General features: G+C 39.0%; 1 protein-coding gene across 6 annotated transcripts; it reads right to left on the bottom strand.

The window, feature by feature from the left end:
• Window positions 1-1,584: 1,584 nt before the first annotated feature.
• Window positions 1,585-14,966, bottom strand: FAM111B (FAM111 trypsin like peptidase B). 6 transcript variants are annotated; one of them, XM_057553795.1, is made up of 5 exons: window positions 14,448-14,535; window positions 13,672-13,822; window positions 13,523-13,572; window positions 12,496-12,608; window positions 1,585-6,317 (listed from the first exon to the last, which is right to left on the bottom strand). In XM_057553795.1, the coding sequence occupies exons 4-5, from the start codon at window positions 12,574-12,576 to the stop codon at window positions 4,182-4,184; spliced, it is 2,217 nt and encodes a 738-aa protein (XP_057409778.1). In that variant the 5' UTR covers window positions 12,577-12,608; window positions 13,523-13,572; window positions 13,672-13,822; window positions 14,448-14,535; the 3' UTR covers window positions 1,585-4,181. The 6 variants fall into 6 exon arrangements, with proteins under 6 accessions (XP_057409778.1, XP_007196556.2, XP_057409780.1 ...); XM_007196494.2 differs by lacking the exons at window positions 13,672-13,822; window positions 14,448-14,535 and adding an exon at window positions 14,655-14,966; XM_057553797.1 differs by lacking the exons at window positions 13,672-13,822; window positions 14,448-14,535 and adding an exon at window positions 14,740-14,964.
• Window positions 14,967-17,705: the final 2,739 nt, after the last annotated feature.

Consider the following 17,705-nt stretch of genomic DNA (forward strand, 5'->3'; position numbering starts at 1 on the left):
TAAAAGTAGCACTAACTACAGAGCTCACTATTTGGGCTTCCCTCCTCACTTGGATGTTGGTCCTGCACTTCCTGACTGCTTTGGTAATGCTTTGATACCTTCACACAGATGTTTCCTAATTTTTGTTTATATTTTCAGGTTATTCAGTGTGCGTGTGTGTGTGTGTGTGTAGGATGGGAAGGTTGGTTTGAAATACCCATTCCACCATTACCAGAAGGAGAATTCTGAGACTGACATTTTATGTTGCTAAATTCCAATGGCAATTGAATTCAAAACCTCTCCTGTCTCATATGTGAAATTTAGAACATTCATTTACAAAGGGTAAGTTTCCTAGAATTAGAGTTATGGTATTTGGGAGGTTTCTAAGACATGGAAAATATCAACCCCTAAACTTGAATGACACATTCTCTCTGCCGCTTCTCCTTTGTCTTCTGGCAGGAGAAAGACAACAAATTTCTCTCATGTTCCATGCCTCACTGTAGTGATCCTGTTACCAGATGTATTAGTCAGAGTTTTCCAGAAAAACAGAGCAAATAGGATATGTACATCCATTTATTTATTTATTTATTACAGGTAATTGGCTAATGCGATTATGTATGTTTGTATGTACGCATTTATTATAGGTTACTGGCTCACATAATTGAGGATGGAAAGCCCCAACATCTGCAGGGTGAGTCAGCAAACTAGAGACCCAGGAGAGTCCATGGTGAGTTCTGGTCAGCATCTGAAGTTCTGAGAACAAGGCAGGCTTGAGACCCAGGAAGAGTCAATATTTCAGTTCAAGTCCAAAGGCAGGAAAAAGCTGGTGTCCCAGTTCAAAGACAGTCATACAGGAAGAATTCTCTCCTACTTGGATGAGGGTCAGTCTTTTTGTGCTATTCATGATTGTGCCTTCAACTGATTGGACAAGGCCCACCCACATTAAGGAGGGCAATCTGCTTTAATGATAATCTTATGCAAAACCACCCTCACAGAAAAACCTAGAATAATATTTGACCAACTATCTGGTCACCTGGTGGCTCAGTCAGGTTGACACATAACATTAACCGTCACACCATATTTAAAATTACTATGATCTGAGGGTGATTTGAAGAATATGTGAAAAAGAAGTTTTATGCAGAGAGAAGTTTTAGAATTTGCTAAACTCCATCATCAGAAAACCAGGGAATACTTGTGGGAGTGGATTTTAAAGATGCTTAATAAAAAAGATGCAAAATGATTTGGCTTAGTTCTTTGAAGTGGTGCATTTTCCTGAGATTCTGTATTCAACACTCTGTTATAGGATGCCAGTGGAATTTATACTAAATTTCATGACGCTAATGAAAATGAGGATCAGATACTGGCCCACAGTAAATGCAACAGGAAGGCCCAATATCCCTTGACACCACCTAGGAAGTATTTTTGGCAAAAAGTCCAGTCTGAATATAATCAACCCTCTAGATCTAACCGCCAGTTTACAGGAAATCCAGGGACTACAGTTACACATCCAATGACATCACAGAGATGAAACAGCAAAGTCCAGAATGTAGAATCTTCTATAGGACAAGTATGACGCACTTTCTCCAGTAAATAAACGTCTGGAAAATATAGAGAGGAAGGGGAAATTTATACATTAAAAGTGACTTAAGTGACTCATACAACCAAATACAATGTGGAGACTGTTTGGATTCTGATTTGAACAATCCAGATGTAACACAAACAAAAATTAACAACAAACTAAGAAGTCAGGGGAAGATACACACTGACTGAAACTATCAATAAATTTTTGTAAGCATGCAGTGTATTTATATTTTATAAAAAAATGCTGCTTAGCTTTTTGATTGGGTAGTAGTCACTTGAGTATACGCATTTGCCAGAATTCACTGACCTGTACACCAAAAAGGACATATTTTACTGTTCATAAATCCTAACTTAATAAAACTAGACATTACAAAGAGAAGGAAATGGCCACAGAGATCAATGGACAGAAAAGAACACCCTGAAAGACAAAATCTGGGGCTTTGAGAGACAATGGTCAAGGCTGTTCCAACTAGAATAAGCAGTAACCAAGAGTTGTAACGTGAACTAAGCATAAATTGAACTCCCTACTGGAGCAAAGCATCCTGGCAATTCCTGAAAAACAGGACTTGATCATTGCTATGGGATTGTGACTGCCGAATTTTCCATTCTCCTCTTTTTTGAATAAAAATTTAAGTTATTGGATTCTCACCACACTCCACTCTGGTATATCAGGTGTGTTAGTAGGATGAGCGGGAATGGGCAGATATATCTCCGGGCCATGAGGAGCTGCATTCAGATGTGATGGAGAGAAATGCACATTACCCAGAAATGCCGGACTATATTGGAGAGTGGGTAGGTGTGCTTCATATGTGGAAGGAAGTGTATATAAGATACTAGAGGGGCTAGATGGGTGGGACTGTGGTTAAGACTTACAGTTTACCCAACATCTATTTTCTTTTTTATTCTGCAGTAATAGAATTTAGGCTGGGCATCTGGTCAACCAGAATAAACACTATGTTTCACAGCCTGATTTTCAGCTAACTGAGCTATGTGACCAAGTTGTAGACAATGGGTATGAGGATCTGTGATATGCAGTCTCTGAATGGTGTTCTTAAGAGAAAGAGGTGCACTCTCCTTGTGCAATCTCCCTTTTACCCCTGGCTGTGGCATAGGTGTGTTGGCTGGAAGTTTAGCAGTCATCTTGGACCATGTTGCATGTTGAGGACTGTGGTGTAATAGAACCTGATTGAAGAAACTTAATACCTTGACAACCTGGAATTCCCACAACCACAAAGGACAGTATGTTCAGACTATTACACAAGAGAGAAGTAAACCTCTTTTATTTTTGAAATTCGACAGTTTCTAATAAACATACAAATCTAAAGTTTCCGAAACAACAATTTTTCTGAGTCAGATTTCTGGCTTTTGCATGGCTGGAAGACTATCATATATTTGGACAGTTCCATCAATTGCTAGTTAGTATGGAGGGTATGTCAGAGTTCAGTGCAGGTAAAAGAGATATAACTGAAGTGGTTAGTGCTGGCAAATCTTTAGTATGATAAAAAGCAGTGGGATTCAGAAGGCCAATATTGGAATTATTGAGTTCAAGAACACACCTTCATAGCTGCAATCCAGGAATCAGGAAGCTGGACTAGGAAGCTGTTACAAATGCCTCTCCATACCATCTAAGTGAGTGACCAGACATTGCAATGCTGATTCTGGCTGCTGACACTGCCACAATTACTCCAGTACCCATGAAGCTGATGACTAAACACTGACATTGAATGTGGCCAATACTACTGTCTCTAGACACTCACTTTTCTGACTTAGTTTGCCAGAATATGGAGAAGAAAGATGGCCTCCATTTAATATCTGTCTTCCAAATTACATGCAAGTGCATCGATTTAGAGGAACCTGATTTATATCCAGAATCTTAGTTGCAAATTGTGGACTGACATATTTAGTTGTTAGCTTTCTAGACTGTGAACATGAGAGGGTGGAGATGGAGACTAGTCAAGTCACTCTTTGTATCTGCCAGAGAAGGGCAGAACTAGAGAAAAGAACTGAAAAGCTGGGATTTTCTATTGGCAATTACAATAGAGGCTGATGTCACAGTGGCATAGAAGGGAAAAAATTAAGATCAAAGAATTTTGGGTTTTAGAGGAACAATATGTCTTTTTTCCTTAACTCTAAAGGTATATTTCCCTATTATCTTGTTACACAGAGAATAATAATCACTTCACCAGTTATAAAGATGGAATGGATATACCATCCTAGGCATTTAGAATGGCAAACACCAAACTATTTAAGTGACCTAAGTTTTTTTAAAAATTTTTATATTTTTAAAAATTGTTATACAATTTTTAAAGGTTACACTCCATTTACAGTTATTACAAAATATTGGCTATATTCCCCACGTTGTACAATACATCCTTATAGCCTATCTTACGCCAGTAGTTACCACCTAACCTAAATATTTTAAGTGAGGCTTGAGGTTGTTTAAAAGAAAAAGCCAATGAGAAAAAAAATCAATATTCATTTGAACTCTAATATCTGTTTTGTACATCCACATGATTCTCTGTAAGTTTTCTAACTGAGAAATAATATTCATTATACTTTAAAGAAACAGCCCCAAATACTTTAAACTATTGGCATATTTTTTTTAAAGCAGCATCCTTTTCCTAATATTCCATGGGTTCAATCTGATGATCTTGAAGTAACAACTCTTGTTTGTTATCTTTCTCTTCATGGTGGTTCTCATTTTTCTCTTCTGTTAATAATTTGTATAAGCTCTCATCTTTCTGTTTAATATCACAAAGAATTGAATTCATAGAATAGCCATATTCAATAAAGGCGTAAACCTCATCTCCATGTTTATAAAAATGCCCAAAGGAGTGCATAGCAACCAAATTGCCAGATGCATTAAACACTGGGGAGCCAGAGGCCCCAACAGAAAAACAAGTATCATAACTAATTGTGTGAGTGCTCTGAACCTCTGATGGGAAACTTCTCTGGGTAAACATAGGGCGAGCATTATAAGTGGCAGCATAGGGTCCTGCTACCCCATCTTGATGATGGTCTAGATACCTCTCTAACCGTTGTTCTAAAGAAATCACAGCACAACCATCTATTTTCTTGATCTGGCCTTCTGGGTGACCAATTAAATAAAGCAAACCACTAGATGGTTGAGGGGAAAATTGTCCACCTAGGCCTGGAGGAAATCCATTTCCATTTTCCCTTAGTTTTAAAATGGCATAATCTAGAGTTTCATCAGACATCACCAAACAAGGCTCCATGGAAAACCAATCAACATCAATAGGGCAGAACTCATTATAAGTGAAAGTGACCTTTGCACACTTGCTTATTATATGCGGCCACGAATCTGGATCTGTATCTTTTCCCACCATGAAATGTAAAACATGTTGACAGGTCAAAATAAAACCATCGTTGATGACAAAGCAAGTAGCATTGCCTGTGTTTCCATTATTGTCCCATTTCATGAACCCAATTGACTTACTAAGATGAACAAGACGTTCACAGATTGCAACTGAAGTCGAATTTTCAGTCACTTTTCCAAAGTACTTTTTATAGATATTGAATTGTTCAAATGTTGGCAGTTGCGTTCTCTTCTGTTCTTCCTCAAAATAATTTTGTATCCGAAGTGCCTCTTCATTAAAATGTGGATATTGATGCATCATAACTTTGCTCAACACCTGTAAATTCTTCACCCAGAGATTAGCTACCTCCCTCTGGAGATCCCAATTAATAGCATATTGCATAACCAGATGGGGCCTTTGCCTAACATTTGGGTTTTTCCCCCTACGATTTTTGAAGCAACTATTATTGTAATAACGTTTGGTTTTGGAAGTTGTCTGGTGTGTCTTATCTTCAATATCATCCCCTAGACTTTGAGGTGTGAGAATTTTTTCTCTGTTGTGTTCTCCATCTTCAGTCTTTCCATCTTTCTCTGGTTCATGGACTTTGCTCTTAGACTGTATCAAATCCCAGGGACCAATTTCATCAGTGGCATTTTCATCCTTCTGTTTAATTTGTTTATGGGTACCTTTCCTGACAAATGGTCTTTTAGAAATGTCCAAGTCTAAGACTTTTCCAGATACTTCATCCACCGTGGACTGTTTTCCATGAATTTTCTGGTGACCTTCCATTAATTTCCATTCAAATGTGTCTAGATCAGACCGAAATCGGCCATCCTTGCATAGGGCTTCTTTGATAGTCTCACCCTTCAAAGCATAGATACAAAGCGTAGTTCCTTTTTCATGAAGTTCTTTGATCTTGAGAATCTTCTTTATGTTCTTCCCAACAGCAACAATGTGAAAAAGAATGCATTCAATGTTTGGATTTTCACATCGGCGTAATATCGGATCATCTTCTTCCTGGTCACCCTTTCTTTGACCAAACGTTATTTTAAAATGGGAACCTCTAGGTAGGCATCTGAGAGGCATTCCTAAATTTACATATCCTTCTATTGTTTTTTCTTCATAAACAATAATGTTCTTTTTAAAATGATTCTCCATCCATCCACTAAAATGGTCATGAGCACTTAGAACTGAGTAGATATTCTCATTGAGTTCACCATATGCTGTAAATACACTACGGTCTGACTTCCTGGAGCGTTCATTCAAAGTAAAGGTGAAACAACATTCTCTACTGGTGCTCACATGTGGGTTCTGACTTTTAGCGGATGTTTCATGCTCACTGACTTCACTCTTAACTTTAATGGTGCTGTTACACTCTCGTATGTCAGATAGAGATTGATCAACAGGTGTGCCAGAACATGCCTGCTGCATGACAGTATCCTTAGAAAAGGAAAGATTAAAAATTTAATAAGAATCACCTTTAATAATAATGTTCCATGTTTTTCTAATTATAAAATTAAATTATACTATGCTGCATATGAGTTTATTTTTCACTAAGCAATCTGCCAGTGCTTTTGCATGTCATTAAACAACCTTTGAAAACACAATTTGAGGGGCTATATGATAGTTCACTGTACAATAGTTTCTGATCTATTCTTCTGTTGCTGGATGTTTAGATTGTTTCTAATTTTTTACACTGTAAATATGACAAGCTTTTCTATACATAAAACGTTTTGTCTGAAGTCTTAATATTTCCCTAGGCAACCTGACCTTGGACTTTGAACCTCCAGAACTGTGAGACAACATATATCTGTGTTTAAGTCACCCAGTTTGTGGTATTTTGTTATGGAAGTCCCAACAAAGTAATATAAAGATATTTTCATATATCTTATGGGTTTGTCTCTGCTCTGTTTCAGTGGTATATTTTTCCATATCTGTGCTAAATATTGTTTTAATTACAACCTTATAATAAGCATTCATATCTGATAAAACAATTTCCCTCACTTTACTCTTTATCTTCAGAAATGTCTTGGATATTAGCCCTCTGCTCTTCTAATAAATTTTGATCATCTTGTTAAATGCCAGAAAATTAAATTTTTGGAATTTTAATTGGGCTTGTATTGAATCAATAAATGAATCTGGGAAGGACTGACGTTCCAATAATATTGAGTTTTCCTACACATGAATATCTGATATCTTGACATTGATTTAGGTCTCCTTTCATGTCTTCCAACAAAGGTTTATAATACTATACACAAAGGACTTACAAATCATTTCTTACATTTATTCCTAGGCATCATGAAATAATTTTTCTAGACATCATAAAATAATTTTGTGATATTATGCAGAAAGCATAACAGAAATAATCAGAAAGATGATTTCCGATCAAGATAAATCCATCTTTTTGTAAATATCAATCTTAAATCTAGCCAACTGCTAAATTATAATCATTTCTAATATTTGGTCTATGGATCTTTATGGTTTTCAAAATAGGCAATCATATCATCTGTGGATGTTTCATGAATATGACTTGTTCCTTCCTTTTCAATTCTTAACTGTATTTTTACTTATTTTTCTTATCTTATTGTACTGGCTAGAATCACCAGTATAGTGTGATGTAATGATGATTATGTAATCACCAGCTAATAGTGAGTATTCCTCCATTCTCCCTGATTGTAAAGGAAATGCTTCTAATGATTATTTAACACAGTGTTTCCTGTAGAACTTTTGAAGATGCCCTTAATCAATATGCTGGTATGTCATTATTTATATTTTTAAGAATAACAGAAGAGAGCAGCTAAGATGAATTAATTCCATTTTAGCCTATTATTCTTACTAATTATAACGAAAACCTCTGGAAAGAATACAAAAAGCAATGTCTCAAATTTTCACTCTGGCCAAGATGGAGAAATACAGACCTAATTTACATTCCTGCCTGAAACAACTGGAGAAAAGGACAAAATATATGAAATGGTTTTCAAGACACTGGTCATTAGGCAAGAAAGGACAGAGATCCTTGAAAAACAGGAAAAAAATGAAGCAAAGCATATAATTACCCCAGATTGTTCCCTGAAGATAGATTCTGGTTGCTAGGAGTGGGCTGTGGGTGGGGTGGAGGAAATGGGTGAAGTTGGTCAAGAGTACAAACTTCTAGTTATAAGACAAATAACTTCTGGGGATCTAAGGTACCGCATGTTGACTACAGTTAACAATACTGTATGGGATAACTGAAAGGTGCTAACTAAGAGGGTAGATCTTAAAACGTTCTCATCACAAGAAAAAAATTTAACTCTGTGAGGTGATGAATGTGGTGATCATTTCATAATATATACATATATCTAATCACTATGTCATACACCTTAAATTAATACAATGCTATATGTCAATTATATCTCAATAAAACTGGGGGAAATTTTTAAAAAAGAAAAGCTATCAGTGTAATTAACTCTATTAGGAGAATAAAAAAGAAAAAACATACAGTCATCTCAACAGACAAAGAAAAGGCATTTTAGCAAACTCTGACATCTATTTTTGAGAAAAATGATTAGCAACCTAGGAATAGAAGGGAACTTCCTCAATCTCAAAAAGGGCATCTACAAAAAACTTACATGTAACAGCATACTTAATGATTAAAGACTGAATGTATTCCTCTTAAGGTTAGGGAAAAAGGAAAGGATGTCTGCTCTTGCCACTTGTATTCAGCATTATGCTGGAAATTCTAGCCAGACAAGAGAAAGAAAGAAAAGACTTTCATAAAGAAATAAGTAAGACTGTCTTAAATCACAGATGATGTGACCATCTATGTAGAAAATCCTATAGAATTTATGAAGAAGATACCAGAAAGAAGTGAGTTTAGCAAAGTTCCAGGCTACAAGCAACAAACAATCAGAAAGATAAACTTCTAAAAAGTTCTATTTACAATAACATCAAAAAATATGATATTCAAAGGGAAAAATGTGACAAAAAGATATTCAAGACATTTATCCTAAAAAAATATTGGAAGAAATTAATTAAGACCTAAATAGATAGAAAGATATACTGTGTTCAGGATTGGAAGATTGAATATTGTTAAGATGTCAATCATCTACTAGTGACCTATAGAGCCAATAAAATTCCTATAAAAATCTCAGCTGGCTTTATGAGGAAATTGACAAGTTGACTTTAAAGTTTACATAGAAATGGAAAGGACCTAGAATAGCCAGAGCAACTTTGAAGAACAAAGTTGGAAGACTTCCACTAACTTATCTTATGAATTATTATGCTGCAGTGATCAAGATAGTGTGGTATTAGTAAAGAACACACAAATAGATCAATGGAATAGAACAGTGAGTCAGAAGTAGACCCAGACATATATATTCAATTAATTTTTAACAAAGGTGTAAAGGCAGTTCAGTAGAGAAAGGGTAACATTTTCAAGAAATTGTGCTGGAACAACTAGATGCCATATGCAAAACAAATTAATTAATTAATTAACAAATGTTAACTATTGACATGTATACACTGATGTGTATAAAATGGATGACTAATAAGAAAATAATTAAATAAATAAACGTTAAAAAAAACCAAATGTTAACTAATGTGTGTTTACTATTATTACTGTTCTATCCACACATTGTATTGTAATAGAATATATTGTATTACTATTGCTCAATCGATACATTGCACCATAAAAAATAATAAACTCAAAACAGATCATAGACTTAAACCTAAAATTATAAAACATCTAGATGAAAACCCAGTAGAAAATTTTTTGTGATCTTAGATTTGGAAAAGTGTTCTTTGACATAAACCCAAAAGCACGATAAAAAAATTGATAAAATGGGCTTCATTAACATTGAAAACTTTTTTTTCCCAAAAGACAGTATTAAGAAAAATAAAAAAAGAGAGAGAGAGAGAGAGAAAGGGAATGGAAAGACAAGCCACAGACTGAGATAAAGTATCTGCAAGTCTTTGTCAAATGAAGCAATCTTACAAAGGACTTGTTTCCAACAGATAAAAAGCACTCTCAAAACTCAACAATATGAAATTAAACAAACCAATATCTTAATATGGGCAAAATATTTTAATAGACACTTGATCAAAGAAGATATATGGATGGCATTGGGGTGGGTGGAGGACAAGGGTGGGCAAAAGGGAACTATTTAAGGTAATGGAACTGTTTTGCATCTTTATTCTGGTCATGGTTACATGACTGTAAGCATTGGTCATAAGCCATAGAACTGTACACCAAAAATACTAAATTTTACTGTATATAAAATAAACATATTAAAAAGTAATAATAAAAGTTAAAGTCTTTCATGCAACCAGTAAGATAACCAACTTTGTTTTTTGGCATTCATTTCTATAATTTATTTTGTGTGCATTCTATTTTCCCAACTTTTTCTAGATTTACATTCTCCTTCTTTATTGCCTCTTTTAGATCCATTTTCCCCCTCATCACCCCATATTCCCTCCAAACAGTTTGGAAATTTTACACTGTAGTTCTGTTCTGTAAGTGAGTGCCCCGGATTAGTACTGCCCAATAGAATTTTCTGAAGTGATGGAAATGTTCATCATCTTCACTGTTCAATATGGCAGCCACATGTGGCTATTGGGTACTTGAAATGTGGTTAATGCAAATGAGGATCTGAATTAGTTGCTTGTTTCACTATTTAATTTTAGTTAAGTTGAAGTTAAATAGCCACATGTGGCTAGTGGTTACCATATTGAACAGCACAGCCCTAGACAGTTTAACATGAATATTCAACTTAAAGTTTAAGTTAAATCATTCTTCATAAATAATACAAGGATAAGAATGGTAAGTACTTCTCCTTTACTTACAGAATAAAATCCAAATACCTAAACATGGTATAAGTAAAAGATACCGCAGCTATTTTCCAAAAAGCTATTCTACCTCTCTCCAATTTTTTTTCAGCAGTCATAAAGGTGTATAGAAATGAATTCATGCCAGCTCAGGAATAGATCTTGATTCCCCTAAGTGCCTCTTTAGCCACAAGGTTTTGTGCAGGAAGGTTGAGCTACTTAGCTTGAGACAATTAGGCAAAGAGAAGTTGCCTCAGGGTAACAGGATAGACTCATTATCTGGATGGTAAAGAATGAACTTTGAAATTACTGCAGCTATATTGTCACTAGGCAGAAAGCCAGCCAGAGGAGTACATGAAAAGCAGAGTATAGGGAGTGAAAACATAAATAAGTCCTTGAAAATATTGTGTACTACTGAATTAAAGCTCAGCTGACCTCTGGACTTCCCAGATGTGTGAACCAATGAATCCATGCATTTTTTTTCCCTCAAGGGGCTAAAAAATGTCTCTTTTTGAAAAAAGGCTAAATAAATATTAGCAAATAATGCTGATAAGAATGATAGGTTTCACCACACAGAATCTTCCAGTAGAAGGGTATTTTAGAACAGTGTTTCTCAAATTTTAATGTGTATAGGAATCATCTGGGTACCTTGTTAAAATGCAGATCACGCAGATCTAAGAAGCTGATCAGGTGATATCAGTGCTGCTTGTAAATGGACCACACTGAGTAGCAAGGCCACAGAGTCCCTTAATTTGGAGTAGCACTGTCCAGTGGAAGTTTGTGGAATGATGGAAATGTTCTATATCTGCTTTGTCCAATATGGCAGCCATGAACCACATATGGCTACTGAGCACTTGAAATGTGGCTAGCGCATAAAGAAAATTAATTTTAAATTTTATTTAATTTTAGTCCAATGAATCAATTTTGTTATTTCACAATAAGAGGATTTTTTTCCCTGACAAAATAAAATGTTCTTACTGATATAAAGCCTACTGTGATCTTGTAGCAAACCATCTTCCCAGTATTATTTGCCTACTACATTCTTGAATTCTCCTTACATACCAACAAGTCTAGCTATACTGTTCCTCAAGTACGTTTTCATATGAACATGACTTTACCAAGACTATTCCCTTATGCTTGATACACCTACCTTGTGAAATTGTGTTCATTCTTTAAGATCTTTCTCATATGATATGACTTAAATTTCTTGAGTCTGAATTAAGGACTCTTCTTTCTGCACTCTAAAAGCACTTTATATCTTGATTTAGTATTATCATTTTGCATATTTTGAGTAAAACAGTGTGTTGGTCAAAAATCGGGCTCTGAAGCCTGATTGCCTGGGTTCAAATCCTTATACTCTGAACTCCATTACTTTTGCAGTTTTAAGAAAATTGAGTGTCGGTTTCTTCATTTGTAAAATAGGGATGATAATATCTATTGCATAGAGTTTTACTAAACGTTAAAGGAGATAATCCATAGGAAGTGACAGCTTAATTCCAAGTACTCAGTAATTTCTCAGTACACATTAACTACATTATTATTTTTGCCCATCCATATTTCCAATGATACTAAGTGTCTATACTGTTTCTAAGTCATCTTGTTGTCTAACAAGGTACACTTTGTTTTGTTAATTAATACACTATCATTTTGCTTTTACACAAACACTTATATGTATGATCTCCCCAAATATATTTTAAACAACACAAGAGAAGGGGTTAAAACTGCCATTCTTTATGTACTTATCCCCTTCGGGGATCCTAAGATAGTGCTATGGTTAGAGTGTCACCCCAGCAGAGTTGTTTAGAAGTACACATACCTTTGAAACTTCAGGTCTGGTACTCTGGTGATTTCCTGTAGCAGTGAATGACGTGTTCTCTTCAGCCTTCATGAAATTCATGATGAGTTCCAAGAGAATATAACTCACTTCCACTATTGGCCAAGATAGAGAAACAAGGATTGGATTTAATCCCCTACTTGAAATGACTAAACAAATAAAACGCAAGATATATGAAATAATAAGTTTCAAACACTGGCTATCAGGCGGGGCAGAACAGTGATCTCTGATCCCTAAATCAAGGTAGGATCTGGGGATATCTAGCTTACTGCCTGGGGAGCGTTTCCAGGCTATATCTCAGGGAAGGGAAACACAGGCAGAGCCTGGCAGTTTCCCTCAGTTGAGAAGACAAGGTAAGAGCCCTGGGAGGCCCAGGTGGCTGGAGTTTTTAGGGCAGAGTACTAGAGAGCTACAACTACACAGATGGAGAGAGTGTCAGAGATCTGTAGTGGGTACCCCTGAAATTTCAGCTAAATATTGGTCAGTGCATGAATGTAATGAAACTGTTGGAAGTCAGGGGAAGAACCACCCAAAGGGAAAAAATGGAAAAATTCTGAGGCTCATACAGGGCTGAGAATAGCTTCTGTTTCTCAGACAGGGCTGAGAATAGTTTCTGTTCCCAAAAGTCGAACTTCATAATTCATAACGTATCAGGAGGAGTATTCAGAAAGGTATTGCCTCTACAGTGGGACAGAATTAGCCCTAGACTAAAGGCTGTTCTGGTCCCACCTGACAAAATTTAAAAGCAAGCTTTGGAAGGATAAAACTGTTTCCAAGTAACATAACTGTACACTAGAACGAAGCTCAAGAATATTGATAGGAATAAAAACATTTCTAGCACCCAAAAAAATGTTAAATTGACAAAGCTTGATATCCAGTCAAAAACTCTAAGGCATAAAACGGAGGAAAATATGACCCACCATGAGGACAGACATCGATGAATAGAAACAGATCCAGAAGAGACAGAGATGATAGAACTAGTAGACAAGAACATTAAAACCGTTATTACCTTGGATTTCTGGCCAAATAAAGTAACAGCGTCCAGATTTACCCTTCAGTCTGAAAGCAAAACAAGACAAAATAGGTAAAATAGATGAAACAGTACTTTGCAAGGAACTGGACGCCACGCAATTAAGGGCAGTGACAAATGAGGTGCACCCTGTGATTATTCCAGTTGACTTCCTTGAGAGATTTCAGGCCAGGATGGAAGGAGGGGCAGCAAGCCAGAGCCAGTTGGAACTCCTGATTTGAGGAGACAGAGCTGAGAGACCAAGGTGGCAGGAGTTCAAAGGACACAGAAGGGAGAGACCTGCACAGAGAGAGAACTCCGGATACATGAAGGATATATGAACTCTGGATATATGAATACTTCCAGGTATTCAGCTGAGAATTGATCAGAGCAGCAATAGAAGAACTACCCACGGCCAAGAAAGAACCTCTGCAAATTGTCAAACCCTCCCCAGATGACACCCCTCTTAGGAATCTCAGTTTCCTCATTTGTAAATGAAGGAGTTTGGTTCAGATCAAACTTGTATTGGTTCTGAGAATTCTCCCCTCTGAGTTTGTTAAAAAAAAAAAAAAAGAAGAAGAAGAAGAAGAAGATACCAGAGTCCCATCCTCAAAGATCATGATTCAGTACGCCTGGGGCGCAGTTATGGGATTTCCACTTTTATCATTACCGCCCCCGGCCCCCAACACCGAAGGCACACGACACGTTGGTTGGAACAGCTACTAGACGATCTCAAAGTGTCTTTCCAGGTGTGAAACTCTTGACCTCTGAAGCGGGGAGGGGGTTACCGCAATGGGGAGCTGCTTATGCCCCCCTCCCTCCGAAACCTCCTTGGATCTGGGCTGAGATCCCTCGAACTAACTAGTGCCCTTAACAACCACCCCTAAAACTCCAGGTCCTTTTCGAGACCAGAGGAGCCGCTCACAGAAGCTGAGAATCTGTCCCAAAGGTGCCCGTGACTGCCGAACCGGGATCCGCAAGAGCTGCGAGGATGGCGCCTGGCTGGTCCTCTGCAGGAACTCTTTGAGAGGAAGAGTGGAAGCCCCGCATCCCCGCCTGGGATTTGACATCGCGTCTGGCCAATGGCGGCGAGGTTGCGGAGGCTGTCTGCCCTCATTGGACAGTAGCTCACCCACTTCGGAAGCAGAATGGCCGAGTCAGGCCACTGAAGGAGGCGGCGGGAAAGGATGGGCGTGGCCCCCGTCGCGCGGGCTGACCGGTTGAAAGGCGGTGCGCGGGAAGATGCGTGCCCAGCCCGCCTGCTCGTGCTGAAGATCCCGCCTCGATCCCATCCATCCACTCACTCCCCACGCTCGGGCCACAGTCAGCTTCCCTGTTCCGGGACAAACTTCAAACAACCATTTCCCTCCATTTCTTCCTGCTCACGCGCGTCAGCCGTCTTCAGGAGAGGAGCTGAGCGAGCGGGGCGCGGGAGTGGGAGGAGCCGGCAGATTCGCGCCTTACCAGCGGCTCCGATGACACAGCGCCTGCGCGGAGCTGGAGCAACGCGCCCCGCTTCCGGAGCCGCAGGGCTCACAGCTCGGACCGTCGGTGCCGGGAGCGCGGCCGTCACAGCCGCTTCAGCCGCTGCGGGGTGGGCGGCGGCGGCGGTGGACGGAACCTCCCGGGAGAGGCTCCGGGCCCAGAACCTGCGGACGTGGGCGCGGTGGGTTTCACCAGCTTCCAGCGCACGGAATTACCCAAAGCAGGCAGCTGACTTGGTGTCCCCAGCAAAGGAGCCAACTTCGCCTAGAGGCTGTTGCACAGACTCTCCAACCAGCAGGAAGAGGCCAGCACCTGCACTCCCGGTTCCCAGGCCGTGCATTAGTATATGGAGGATTTTCCAGTCCTAAGGGAGGGCTCCAGAGTTAGGCATCTCCAAACTGACGACCAAAGAAGCGGCTTGTGAAAACATCTTACTGTTTAAGAAACTGAATAGAAGGAGATGCCTTTAGTATTGGGTGCTATTTTTGAAAAGCTGGTCAAAGAAGGGGAGAACATAATTGATATGTGATGATGGTGACAACTCTTTTGAAATAGAACAGATGTTTATGTAAAAGTCGATGGTGTTGGATAATATTGAAAGCTTTTCCTAACTTGACTTGATGTAAAATATATACAGAGAAACTAGAATCACTGCTTAAATTCCAGGTGCTCAGTGGGGTTTGGAGAGAGTAAACCTTAGAAGTGTAATTGTAAAACTAACATTAAAAAGCTAGAGGAGGGCTTCCCTGGTGGCGCAGTGGTTGAGAGTCTGCCTGCTAATGCAGGGCACACGGGTTCGAGCCCTGGTCTGGGAGGATCCCACGTGCCGCGGAGCGGCTGGGCCCGTGAGCCACAGTTGCTGAGCCTGCGCGTCTGGAGCCTGTGCTCCGCAACAAGAGAGGCCGCGATAGTGAGAGGCCCGCGCACCGCGATGAGGAGTGGCCCCCACTTGCCACAGCTAGGGAGAGCCCTCGCACAGAAACGAAGACCCAACACAGCCATAAATAAATAAATAAAAATAATTAAAAAAAAAAAAAAAGCTAGAGGAAAAGAAGAGAAAAACTATGATAGTTTTATCAAATCACTTAATTTATTCCTTAAATTATCTTAAAACGTACAGGTGACTGGTAGTAACATACATAGATGGAGAACAAATTATTGCACAAGGGGACTTGCTGATTCTCTTTTTTTTATGGACTCTGGAGATGTTAAAATGTTATGAAAAGGAAGAGGCAGTAGAGAATGGCGCTATTGAAGTTGCCTGACATTTCTGGGGACAGAGAATTTGCCCTGGAAAGGAACATACCTCAAGGAGCACATGTATTTGCCATTGCCGCTAAGCACCTTGTAGGCCATAGTAAGGCGGCTGGATTTTATTATAAGCGCAAGATTTATTCTAAACAGAGGGTTTGAAGCAAGGGAGTATATGACCTGATTTTTAAAAATCCCTGGCAGCTGTGTGGACCAAAACCTCTAGGGTATGAGAGTAGCTGCAGAAGGAGAAAGCGATTAGGCGGAGCTATTCCAGCTTTCCAAAGATGTGGAAGGCACAGCTTCCAGTGGTAGTGGTGGAGGTGTGAACACCGGTTGGATCCTGCATTTATTTTGAAAGGCATGCCCAGGAGCTTTGTTTACGGATGGGGAGCTCCAGAAACAAGAGAAAAAGAGGGCTCAGCGATGATTCCTGGGCTTTTGACTTGAGCGACTTGAGCAAAGATAAAGTCTTCCTTAACGGGTATGGGAAATCCAAGGAAGGAGCAGTGTGTGTGTGTGTGTGATTTCTACTTTTGACATGTTGACTTAGAGATACTAATCCACTCCAACTGAATGACAAGGAGTGAAGTGAAAGGATTCACATTCAATACGTGATAGTGAATACCCAGGGAGGGTCAGGAAGGGACATAGGACTGGACATGGGAAGGAATAACATAGACCAAAGTGAAAGAGAGAGAGAGACAGAAAGACAGACAGAGAAGCTTGGACTTTATGATGGTAATGAGGTTGGCCATTAACTGAGAACTAAATTTGAGATGCAGTGAAAAGGAAAAGGAAAAAAGAATTCAAAGGGAGATAGCTCATCAGAAGACAAAGAAAAAGCCTGCCTTGTTTCCCCAGATCCTCTGTTTCTTAGGTGACATTTATATTTTTACCTCCCAATGGACTTTTGCCCATTTGTAATGGCATCTCAACCAGCACATGGTTCCTGCCAATCCCAGAGCATCCTGGCTCCTTGAGCCTAGCTAATAGCTGATGCTTTACTCCTTGTCTGTTTACTAGTCACTGGAATAGCAACTGAACCATAGACTTGAAATAATTGGCCTGATACCATTTTAGGTGGCAGTCTTCCATTTCTGTCTTAAGTGTAAAACTGACCCTCACCGGAAAACTAACAGCCTAGAGCTGGCTGAATCAGGACCTATAGGTCCGTGGCAGAGCTCCAGCACTGCTTTCCCTTTCGAGGCTGTGCTCTGAAAGCTTCGATACAAACCCACTGCAACTTGGCAACAGTGACAGAGTAAGGATTGCTCAAGGAATCTGCTGAGCCACCAAGGAGACTTCACTTTCAGCTGATGCTGATATGATGCTGTTGAAATAGTTTGACATCCTTGAGAACAGGTGTTTGCCTTTGATAAGACTACACACTGCACAGTCCCTTGGACTCAGCACCTTGTTGGCAGTATGTAATAAGTAGTCTGCA

This window comes from Balaenoptera acutorostrata, chromosome 9 (assembly GCF_949987535.1).
Source record: "Balaenoptera acutorostrata chromosome 9, mBalAcu1.1, whole genome shotgun sequence".
Classification (NCBI taxonomy): Eukaryota; Metazoa; Chordata; class Mammalia; order Artiodactyla; family Balaenopteridae; genus Balaenoptera; species Balaenoptera acutorostrata.